We start from the raw sequence: 11,508 nt of genomic DNA on the forward strand, positions 1-11,508 counted from the left end.
GCAGCCTATCTCCATCGTCTTCGCACAACCAGACACAGGACCATCATCTGACCGGACGCTGAACAGTAGAGTTCGGTCACTCCATCGCAGCAGGTTCACCTCCTATGAGTCTAAGCCCATTGACTTCCTCTACAAGAACATTCAAACTTGAGAATATCTCATTAGCACATTCTTTAGGAAGCATCTCAAAAGAGTTAAGCTTTTTCATGACAAGATGATAGCGTTCCTCACGCTCACTCTTGTTCCCTCATGGAGCGCACAAACGTCCGACCATAGTGCATGGGCGTCCTTGTGGTTCCTCACCCGGTTAAACACATCTTTGCAAAGGCTTCTAAAGATGGTGTTTCAAGCCTTTGTATTTTATTTCTCATAATTCACCTCATCGCCTTGTAGGCGTGTAGCATCCTGAGGTTTTGAGAAGCCTTGTGAAGCGGCTCTAAGTATTCCAACATCTAAAGCTTCTAAATACGCCTCCATGCGGATTTTCCAATATAAAAAATCATTCTCCTCAAAGATAGAAGGAGGTCCATCCCCATGAAACATCTTTCTCTATACGGTTAAGTCTAATTCATGAGTACCAGGCACTGATACCAATTGAAAGGATCAAGATGCCCAAGAGAGGGGGTGAATTGGGCTAATTCTAAATTTCTTTGCAATAATTAAGTCCTACGGTTAGCCCAATTAACCCCTTGGGCCTATAAAGTGTTTCTATTGATCTACCACACAAAAGTTTAGCAACTTATATTCTAATCCTACTCTAGCATGGTAATTCTATGAATGTAAATGACAAGAATTGAATTACTCAAAGTAAAGAGAGAAGAAGAAACGCGGCGATGTTTTGCCGATGTGTCGGAGAGTCGTCACTCCCCACTAGTCCTCGTTGGAGCACCCGCGCAAGGGTGTAGCTCCCCCTTGATCCGCGTAAGGATCAAGTGCTCTATACGGATTGATTCTTTGATACTTCGTCACGGTGAATCACCCACAACCGCTCACAACTTAAGTTGGGTCATCCACAAGCTCCATCGAATGATCATCAAGCTCTCAATCACCACCAAGCTGTCTAGGTGATGGCGATCACCAAGAGTAACAAGCACGAACTCTCACTTGACCATGACAAGCTTAATGAGAAGGGTGGATGCACACTTTGCTACTCTTGCTTTCACTAATGAGGGCTCTCTTTGGGATTCTCAAATCTCAATCATCTCACTAGAACCTTGTTTTTCTTGGCACTCTCAAAGGTGTTTCTCAGCTGTTGGAATGAGTAAAAGTACCCCCTCACACGAATGGAGGAAGTATTTATAACCTTGGTTGAAAAACGAACCGTTATGTGCCTCTGCGAGGTGACCGGACGCTCCGGTCAGTTCTCCCCAAACTCCAGTGTTTAAGTTGTGACCGGACGCGTCCGGTCATAATTTTCCCTCTCTGAAACCTTACTGGAGTCGACCGGATGCTAGGTCAGCATCCGGTCACTTCACCTCTCGGCGTCCGGTCGCACCAGACGATTTCACCTTGATCAAATGAACTGACCGGACTCTGTGCCAGCGTCCAGTCACTCCGGAACCAATGTCCATTTGACCCTCCATTCACTTCCAACTCTCGATCATATGTGAATGAAGATTGCTCCAATAGATCTAAGAGCTTTTTAGGAGCTACCTAGGGCTAGATTTAGCAAATGTGCACCACACCTAACTCACTAGACTCACCTAGGTCAAGCTACCATACATACCTCCCTTAATAGTACGACCAAAGAAAAAACAAAGTCCTAAACTACTCTAAGTGTCTTTTCAACATCAAATGACACTTAGAACTAGTCCATCATTAATCTTGTCGTCAATCCTTTGAAAACCGAAACGATTTCCATCGTAGGGGCATGACCACCATGATAGTCCAATCAATCTCCATTACCATGACCTAACTTAATTGCCTCTACAAAACACACGTCAGTTACAGTAATCACGTATTGCCATTAATCATCGAAACCCAACTAGAGGCCTAGATGCTTTCAATAATCAAAGAAACAAACAGAACTATTTCTAAAAAACATTCTGAACTAATAAATAAATTAAAAAAGCTAGATACCCGCGTGCATGCATCATTGCGTGAGTTCTTTGACAATTTGCCGTCTGAAAAATTAAAAAATTAAGCTATTAAAGCATACTTGTCTTTTGATGAAATGTTCAATTTGCATAAGCCACACAACATGCACAATCATAGATGGGTTCGTAAAACGTCAGGTTGGTAGCCGTGTGCCCGTGTCCCTGAGAACTTCAACCAATGTCCAATGTGGAAAACAACCTTTTGCTAGGAACCGAGCTGCACTGCACACCGTCGACGAGGGCACGAGGCAGCATGCTCTGGTCGCATCCACTATGGCTCTAGCAAAGGTTTTGCTTGGCTCATCACCTGCCTACAAGCAACGCCCAGCTGGTTCAGGTACCATCCAATCACGCATTTAGCTAACCAATTTAGTACCATCATAACAGTAATACATACAAACACTTGGTTCTAGCATCCACAGATCACTATGCTGCATCTAACGCTGCACTTTTGTTACATTTTTAATTAATAATAAACACCAGTAACATAATTCGAGAAGCGACCATCACAACCAAGAGAGATTTATCCAGGCAATGCACCTGACCAAACATACAAATACCCTGGTATAACACGACTAAGGTATGTAAATCAAAAGTTACCGTTATCCGTGCAAATAATACAATCCCACACAGCCCTAGCCAATTGTTCTTAGGTTAAACATTAGATTACTCTTTTGAAAAGAACTCATAGGCTGTATGGTATTTATCCAGGACAACATTGTAGAGTGGATGGATTGGCTCCAGCAAATTAGAGTACGGTCCAAGCACATGCTGAGGTAATGGGCACGAATCTGCATCAGTCATGGCACTGTACTGGCTAACTGAGAGACCACTGAGGCAGTAGCATGAATGATAGTGATCTCTGTTCTTTCCAGGCTTATCCCTCAAGCCTCCCTCTAGTACCTGAGTTACGGAAGCAGTTGCCATCTTAACTAATCTGAGATCTCAACTCCTCAACAAATACTCCCTCTGTTCCAATTTATAGGTCGTTTTGGCATTTTTAGGTACATAACTTTTGCTATGTATCTAGACATATCGAATATCTAGGTGCATAGCAAAAGCTATGTATAGAAAAGCCAAAACGACCTATAATTTGGGACAAAGGGCGGTAACAACTATAATAAGATGGCATTGCAGAATTTCACATTCTGGTGATAAAACTCTGCATATGAAAATAATATTGTATTTAAAGTTATCTCACCTGAGAACAAAGTAGGATGTATTGTTGCAGGGCAATGTTATGGAAGAGTGGGCCAATTTGGTTGCTCTGTTGTATAAAATCAAATCCAAACTTTGCATAATCCACAGCTTCAGGAGGAAAACAAGCAAAAGACATGAGTATGATGACATTCAAGCCCCCCAGAATTTGTAAATCAATACCTTAGTTCAGTTCAGGTCATGACCTTGTGGGGGCATTATAAACTTGCACATCAAATGCACCAAAAGTATAAACAGTATGAAGAATGACATTCGGTTGCCAGTAAGCAGATCAAGGTTTTAAAAATTGATAGTCGGTACTGTTCGCTCACCCACCTACTAGCAAACATACAGAAAAACAGGCTTTTTAAGTTATCAGTGCATTGCTGCATGGTACGAGGAATAAAGAAGAAGTTCCAATGAGTTACAATTTACATCGATCTGGAACCAGTTCTATTTTTTGTTTTAAAATTTTACAAAAACTTCTTTCATATTTATCACAAACAAAATGAAGAAATAATTTTCATTTCATAAGAAAAATATGGATGGTCCTGATTCTTACCGGAGGAAAACTTTTTCGCAGTGCACCCATATGAACTGGTGCTGCAGGCATCCTCTCCTGATGGCCTTTTGCAGGAATACGAGGACTTCAATTGCTTATCAACAATCGTAATTAACTTTTGTGTTAAAGCAATGGCAGCTCCCTGGTCACACACTAGATTTCTGTTACATGGAGCACATGTGGCAAAGATAACAGTAGACAGATGTTACAATTACCTGCCAAAAGGAGTAGCAACCGTCAACCAATTTATTAGTTCGTCCTTGAAATCCGCATTCCACTCCTTGACGAAAAGCCACCCAACCCTAAATGGTGAAGATGTCAGCAACAACACCAAATGGTATTGTAATAAAAACAAATGTTGCATCAGCCAAACACACAAGTATCAACTACTTGTCATGCACTTTCACCAAAGGACCTAAAAGAACAACTTCATGGTCTGGTACACAAAACACATCATAATTATAGAAGTAAATTAAATAAACTAAGGGAGGAAGAGGTTGTCTTACGATCAAGCTAGGCAAGTCAACTTTCTCTGCCTCATTAAGCAGGATCAAAGCAGCCAATCCACAGAACGTATACCTTATGAAAGCAACTTTTGTTAATGTTCTTAACATATAAATTTGGAACTTTACAGAAATCCTCAGAAACATACCCACCATGTGCTTCAGCATAAGGCTCCCCAGCAATACCACCTTCATAAGTTTGACAACTGCAGTCATATAGTATATCAATTGAGCAACATTCTAGAAAAGAACTGTGACCAAGCAACAATTTTTGCAACTGAAAAAAAAATGCATTTATATAACACAAACAAAACCTTGCTATGAAGTCACCAACGCCTTTTGCCAGTTCAACATCAAGAATATTCACAAGGCTGGCAACCTAAGGTCAACATCAGGAAATATCAAGTAACTGCAGAAAAATCGTGAAGGACCACAAGAAACTCACCGATATAGCGGTGTAGGAAGCACGGACATCAATTTCACCACCATCATGCATTCTAGGGCAAAGGAAAAATGAGTGGCAGGCATCACCTCATAAAGAGCTACAAATGAGAAAGTGGTCTCTGTACATTATCCATGCTGATAGGTTGCGTACCTGAAAGCACCTGATACATCTTTCATCCGAAACATAAACTTGTACAGGTTGTCCCTGACCAACAAGGTTAACATTATTAACAAAAGAACTCATGTAAAGCAGATCTTGCTTTAGAGCAACCATGAGATTTACCTATTGATTGATGACAGTGCTCTTTCACTCCCTATTGTCACAAGTGTATTTACGGCAGCATAAGTCGTAGCTAGGTGAGGCAACTGCAAAGGACGTGGACAAAAGAATGTCTTAAAAAAACTACAATTTACCCTCTTGAATGACTCAACATAAATGAACTCAAACTAACTTTATAAATCAATAACAAACAAGATTTCTGGTTAAAAACTTATGCTAAATGAATGAGAAGGCTAAATCAAGCACCCAATAATGTGCTTTGCTTTCAAAAAAGATAACCTTGAGTATTCAAATCCAAAGCATAGTACCCATCGTCACTGGCATGTATTTTGTTTGTTACATGGACATGCTAATATCAATTAAAAATGTTACAATTACAACCGGGTGAGCTAAAGAGGGATTTAAATATTTAATGTGATTGCAACAGCAAACATATATGTCCTCAGTGTTTCATTGGACATATCCAAGACTAATGCATACACTGCATAAATCTAAAATCTTATCTAAAAAAATCAATGCAAATAGCAAAATCAAAGATATTATGCTCAAAAGTGTGGGGCTCAAAAGGTTTTGAGATTGGAGCAACCTGTCCAGGTCCACCACTATATCCACCATCTTTATCCTGACATCGAGCTAAGAAGTCTATGATATCATTCTCAAGATCATCATCAAGTGCTTCATCCAGCAAAGCAAGTGGATGAACCATCCAGTAGCACAGCCAAGGGCGACTGAAACCAATTTAAAACAATACCAGAACAAATATGCATTAGTGTCACAATCAAACAGGATATTTTAAAGATAACTTAACCATGCACAATCATTACTTGGCATCTAGAACATGAAAGGCTGGCCCAAGATGCCTCAGCCCACGCGTCAGATACTCGATATGTTGATCACGCCACAGCTCTAGCCTGCACATTAAACAACTCAACAACAAAATTCTATGATGAGGAGGCAGTGGACACCCTAACATCAACTCCCATTCAAGTGTTTGTGTATAATACGCTATCCAACAACAAATAAATAGCAGTATTAAGCATCTGTAAGCACCAAATCAGGAACCCTGCACTGAACTATCTGGTGCTACAGGTAAAGTTATCAGAGGACTAGCCATTTTTCAAGCTACTGCCTGTCAAATTCTCCAATATCCAAACTAAACCCATGCGTCGAGATCCGCCTAGCACTGCCGGCAGCCGGGGGATATCTCCTATCTCCTAATCTCCTAATAGAAGTGAGAAAACTAGCGTGCGCTCTGGGATGCTCACATGATGGATTTCGTGTTGGGCGCGGCCCCGAAGAGGGCGCGGTAGATGTCGCCAACCCTGGCCTCCACCTTCATCTGCTCCACCTGCGTCACCGTGAGCCTCGGGAGCTCGGAGTCCGCCGCCGCTGCCGGGTCGTCCCCGGTGGGAGGCGCCGACTGCGGGGAGGGATCCATGGACGCAGCTGCCTGGGGCGGAGTCGGAGGCGCGGCGCCGCCGCTTGGCTGCGCTCTCGAGAGCTGCGGCCTGCGGTTTCGGCTGCGGATTCTGTGCTGCGGCATGTCCCGGGTCCGGCTCTTGGCTGCTTCGGTGTTGTGATGATGGGCCCGGAGTGGAGCAATCTTTTGATGCCGCGAGAAGGGTGAGCCCAACCAATGATTCTTTGAGCCGGCCCAGTCACTGACCAGAGCTATGTTACCCAGCCCGAATGCCGCACCAAACCCACGACGGCACCGCAGCAACCCATTCCACAGCCACGCGACGCACGGCCGACCTCAGGCAGCGCTTCTGCTTGGCGGCCGGGGCCAGCCGCCGCCTCGCCTTCGCGAGGGTTTTAGCGACGAAGAGAAAGGGGAGGAGGCGGTACAGAGGGAGAGGGTGGGAGATGGCTGCCATGGTTGGAGCGCGCAGGTCGCTCTTAGCCGCCCGGTTGTCCCCTCGCGGCGCCATCGCGGCGTCGGCCGCGCCAGCGCCCCTCTACCGGCGCGTGGATTCGCCGCCCAGGTACTGTACCACTACCCCGGTGGTGTCTCGTTGATTCGTATGACGCGATGCTATTCCCTGTTGCTAATCTTTTCTTTTTGTAGACTAGAGTTGGGAGATCTTTAGCGATTTGGTTCTCGGTAACTGTTCCTCTGTTGCTAAGAACGGAACAGAATATAACTTTTTTTTAAAATAAAGGAAGCCAAGTGTTCGGGGAAGGAAATTTCTATTCATTGTGGCCTGATTAGAACATGAAATGACACCTTGGTCCTTGGCATAGACGCATAGTAATTCTAATTCGTGTTTTCTGTTCGTTAGAACGTCTCTTGTACTAAGGGTTCGTTTAAATCCAGGGGGTAAAGTTTTTGGTTGTCACATCAGGTGTCACACGGGGTGTTTGGATACTAATAAAAAAATAAATTACAGAATCCTTCAGGAATCCATGAGGCGAATTTATTAAGCCTAATTAATCCGTCATTAGCATATGTGTACTGTAGCACCACATTGTCAAATCATGGACTAATTAGGCTTAAAAGATTTGTCTCGCAAATTAGTCGCAAACTGTGCAATTAGTTATTTTTTTAGTCTATATTTAATACTCCATGCATGTGTCTAAACATCTGATGGGATAGGGAGTAAACTTTAGGTGAGGAACTAAACAAGGCCTAAGTCAAAAAAAAGTCTCTTTTTACTTTTAATCCTAAAAATATGCAGTTTCACTACTTATCTGTTCCAGATGCGGTCTTTTTAAAAGAAAAAAAAAACACTTACCTGTTTGACATTGCACCTGAAAATTTCCAAGTCAGGGTCATCCTAAAAGCATGGTTCTTTTATCTTGCAGACTTCCAGCTGAAAGTGTTTGTCTCCAGTCTTGGGTTCCACATCGAGGGGCTGGCAGTTTTGCATCTGAACGGACTGATGAAGACTATCAGCGTGAATGGGGACAAAACAAAGCAGGTAGCTACGCTGACTCCCATTCAAATGGCGCTAACCTCCAACTTCAGAGAGATGTCCCTTCAGCTGGTTCCACAACAGGTATTCACAAAAATAGGGGTGTGGATGTTGGTGGTAGTTCTGAGCAACATTACAGAAGTGGTGGATCATATGGCTTTCGAAACAGTCATCAACCGTATACTGGTGCAAGAGCAAATAATGAGACATCGGGATATAATGCATCGCAACCTTACAGAGGTAGTGGTGCATACAGCCAGCAAGGCCTTGGTGGGTATTTTCCAAATGATCGTCAACAGTACAATGGCACAGAAGCTAATAGTACATATTGCTCTGGATACAACTCCCAAAGTAACCAGAAGATTTATGAAGGAGAAGGAGCTAATTATGGGCAGTATGGATATGGTCCTTCAGGACAAGCATGTCCAAACCCAATTGGAAATAACCAGCGAGTTCAAAAACAGCAATATGTTGATCATAGATCTGGGGGAAGTTATCCAGATAGATCGGGGAATCATCCCTCTCAGTATGTAAATCCAACTCATTTCTATAAGGAGCATGTTGCAGGGTTTCAGCAAGGCAACAATAGTAATTTTGGATATAATGCTTCGCAGGCGTATCAAAGCCCTCATTTCACTACGCAGGCTGATACACATAGTACTCCTCAAGGATATTCCATGTACCTAAATACAGATGCACAACACCTCTCTCATGGAGTTCATCAAGAAAACCATTCACATGCACAATCTGCCGGATCATTTGGGAACCACTTAAACAGTGCACCTCATGAAGATGACAAATATCACCAGTCGCTACAGGGCAACCCTTCAAATGCTGGATCGCCTTATGAAGTACCTAAAGCCGGCAGCAAACACAAAGGTACTGTTGAAGAACTGGAGAAGTTTTGTGAAGATGGCAATTTAAAAGAAGCTTTGGAAGTTTTGGCTTTGCTAAAGGAAAACAGAATTGTGCTACATGCTCCTCAGTACTTCAGATTGATGCAAGCATGTGGTGATGCAACTGCGCTCTCAGAAGCAAGGTTAATACATAGTCAAATTTCTGAATCATCACTTGTTATTGATACAGATTTTCAAAACAAAATTCTAAAGATGTATGCTAAGTGTGGTTCAATGGAAGATGCAAAGAAGCTTTTCAGTTCTATGGATCATCATAATTTGACTTCTTGGAACACTATGATCTCAGGTTTTGTGCATAATACCCTTGGTGAAGAAGCAATAGATTTTTTCGATCGGTTTAAGCAGACAGGGGGTAAGCCAGATCTTGGCATGTTCAGACATGTTTTCCTGGCCTGTGGAATTTTAGGATCTGTTAATGAAGGAATGTTGCATTTTGAATCCATGCAGAAAGATTTTGGCATACATCCCACTATGGAACATTATGCAAGCATTATTAGTATGCTTGGACAGTCTGGCTACATTGCTGAAGCCTATGAATTTGTGGAACAGATGCCTGTGGAACCAAGCATTGAGGTATGGGAAAATTTGATGAACATGTGTCGACTTAATGGCTTTTTAGAGCTTGGAGATCGTTGCGCTCAAATCATAGAGCGTTTGGATTCTTCTAGGCTGAATGAACAGTCTAAAATGGGTCTTTTCCCTGTCGATGCTTCAGACCTTGCGAAGGAAAAGGAAAGTAAAAAGGCAAGTGTCGCTGAAGCTCGGAGCAAGGTCCATGAATACAGAGCTGGAGACCGATCCCACCCTGACACTCCTAAGATCTATGAAGAGCTGAGGTACTTGTTGGCTCACATGAAAGAAGCTGGGTATATTGCTGACACTCGATTTGTTCTTCATGATGTTGATCAAGAAACCAAAGAGGATGCTTTACTGGCTCACAGTGAGAGGCTGGCTATCAGTTACGGTCTTGTAACAAGTGCTCCCCGCTCACCTATTCGAGTTATAAAGAATCTTCGGTCCTGTGGAGACTGTCACACGGCTTTCAAGATAATCTCGAAACTTGTTGGCCGTCAGATCATTGCAAGGGATGCAAAGAGGTTCCACCACTTTGAAAATGGTGTGTGCTCTTGCAAAGACTACTGGTAAACAAGATGATAGAAGTCCACATCTTAGTCAATTTTGATTGGCGCAAGACCGCAATAGGTTGTTTATATGCTGAAGGTAGGCTGATGCCTATCTAACATTTAGTTAGCTGATAGTTTCATGTCAGGGACATGATGTATGATGTCGTCAGGGACAAACAGGCCTTAAGCCCCTCTAGTGTTCTATTTTGCAGTTCATACGTTAAGCCTGAGTTTTTGCTTTAACGACTGTTGTCTATGACTTGTTACTTGCCACCAAAATAAAACAGTAGAATGTAATTGGGCTGTGGTCCCCTGGCATGTAAACTTTGATTCAGCTCGACTACAAAGCTTTCTGACTGCATTCTGTATCCATTGCTTATAGCTAGCAAAATCTTGTCCTTGTACCTGTTTGGCTTCAGCTCGGGATTGGGCTTTCTTTGGCTCTGGACTCTGGAGTCGAGTTTCTAAAGAAATCTGCTACTAGAGATGATCGGGAAGTCAAGTATTCTGGGCTCTTTAATATCCGTTTAGCTTGTTCTGATGGATTGATTTTGCGTGTGGATTTACTTCTTCCCATTGGTTCTAGTTTTTTTTGCATTTTATAATGTTGCTCTGCACCCAAAGATCAATGGAACTTGTTGCATTTGTCTGTACCATGAAGATGCAAGCCGATTTGTTATCCGGTGTTCGTACTTGCAGTCATAGGGGTATGGCGATGATGACGAACAGAGACGACGAAGGTAGCGGAGGTAAGATCACCGTGCCAAAGAAGAGGTAATAGGACAAGTAATCCATGCAAACAAACAAGAACTAGCCAATACAGGTTTAGCTAGTACATGATAAGCAAACACCGACTAGATTGCATTGACATGGACAGGCTTAAGAGTCTGGGTTATTTTTCTAGCAAGTCTTACCATAGAAACACAACCAAACACATGAATTTTCCTTGGATTTCCATGGAAATCAAGTTTCGAATGTCGCCTTAATGTGCACGTCCAAAACTTGGAAGGTGATACTATACTGCCGGGGAACTAAGGCCCAAATGCGTCTAAAAACACGATCAACTTTGAGCACATTTGATGATTTCAACTCTAATACCAACCCATTGTCAGTTGCTTTGCAACCTGCAGCTGCAGACGGCCTTGGGGACCGAGCTTTTTGGAAATAGACCATTATGGGAAGTAGGTTTCGGTGATATGTCATCCCGCAACGGGGCTTCGCCAGCTTGCCATTATGGAACACGACCCACTCGCTAGAATACCATCCGATGCATTTGGACTCCTTTTATTCCTCTTCTGCCTCTGCCCCTTATCTTTTCTTTCACAGGCCTCGTGCCTGGGACGGAACGGAGGTAGTCGGAGAACGGATCGAGCGAGGCGCTGTGCTCCTGTCCGACTCCGACGCTGAAAGCTCTAGTTTGGTTTTGGTTAATTAATGAAACCCTAAGTGCTAACCTAGTTTATCAAAGTA

The 11,508-nt window shown here is 43.0% G+C and overlaps 2 protein-coding genes across 2 annotated transcripts; one reads left to right on the plus strand and one right to left on the minus strand.

Annotated features, from left to right (window-relative positions):
- Positions 1–2,528: 2,528 nt before the first annotated feature.
- Positions 2,529–6,664, minus strand: LOC136450424 (protein farnesyltransferase subunit beta-like). Its single transcript, XM_066450850.1, has 13 exons — positions 6,348–6,664; positions 5,907–5,993; positions 5,669–5,810; positions 5,086–5,168; positions 4,954–5,007; positions 4,804–4,855; positions 4,673–4,737; positions 4,508–4,564; positions 4,362–4,434; positions 4,071–4,157; positions 3,856–3,997; positions 3,298–3,404; positions 2,529–2,999 (listed from the first exon to the last, which is right to left on the minus strand). Exons 1-13 carry the CDS (start codon positions 6,623–6,625, stop codon positions 2,763–2,765), a joined length of 1,464 nt encoding a protein of 487 aa, XP_066306947.1. The 5' UTR covers positions 6,626–6,664; the 3' UTR covers positions 2,529–2,762.
- Positions 6,640–10,438, plus strand: LOC136450423 (pentatricopeptide repeat-containing protein At4g32450, mitochondrial-like). Its single transcript, XM_066450849.1, has 2 exons — positions 6,640–7,067; positions 7,888–10,438. Exons 1-2 carry the CDS (start codon positions 6,772–6,774, stop codon positions 10,058–10,060), a joined length of 2,469 nt encoding a protein of 822 aa, XP_066306946.1. The 5' UTR covers positions 6,640–6,771; the 3' UTR covers positions 10,061–10,438.
- Positions 10,439–11,508: the final 1,070 nt, after the last annotated feature.

This window comes from Miscanthus floridulus, chromosome 5, assembly GCF_019320115.1.
Source record: "Miscanthus floridulus cultivar M001 chromosome 5, ASM1932011v1, whole genome shotgun sequence".
NCBI lineage: Eukaryota > Viridiplantae > Streptophyta > Magnoliopsida > Poales > Poaceae > Miscanthus > Miscanthus floridulus.

Excerpts from the sequence above, each read along its gene's own strand:
- LOC136450424 (XM_066450850.1), bottom strand. The coding sequence starts at position 6,625 with ATGCCGCAGCACAGAATCCGCAGCCGAAACCGCAGGCCGCAGCTCTCG. Across the intron at positions 5,008-5,085 it reads GCACTGTCATCAATCAATAG|GGACAACCTGTACAAGTTTA; the intron begins GTAAATCTCATG and ends CTTGTTGGTCAG. Across the intron at positions 3,000-3,297 it reads ACATCCTACTTTGTTCTCAG|GTACTAGAGGGAGGCTTGAG; the intron begins GTGAGATAACTT and ends TCCGTAACTCAG.
- LOC136450423 (XM_066450849.1), top strand. The coding sequence starts at position 6,772 with ATGCCGCACCAAACCCACGACGGCACCGCAGCAACCCATTCCACAGCC. Across the intron at positions 7,068-7,887 it reads CGCGTGGATTCGCCGCCCAG|ACTTCCAGCTGAAAGTGTTT; the intron begins GTACTGTACCAC and ends TTTATCTTGCAG.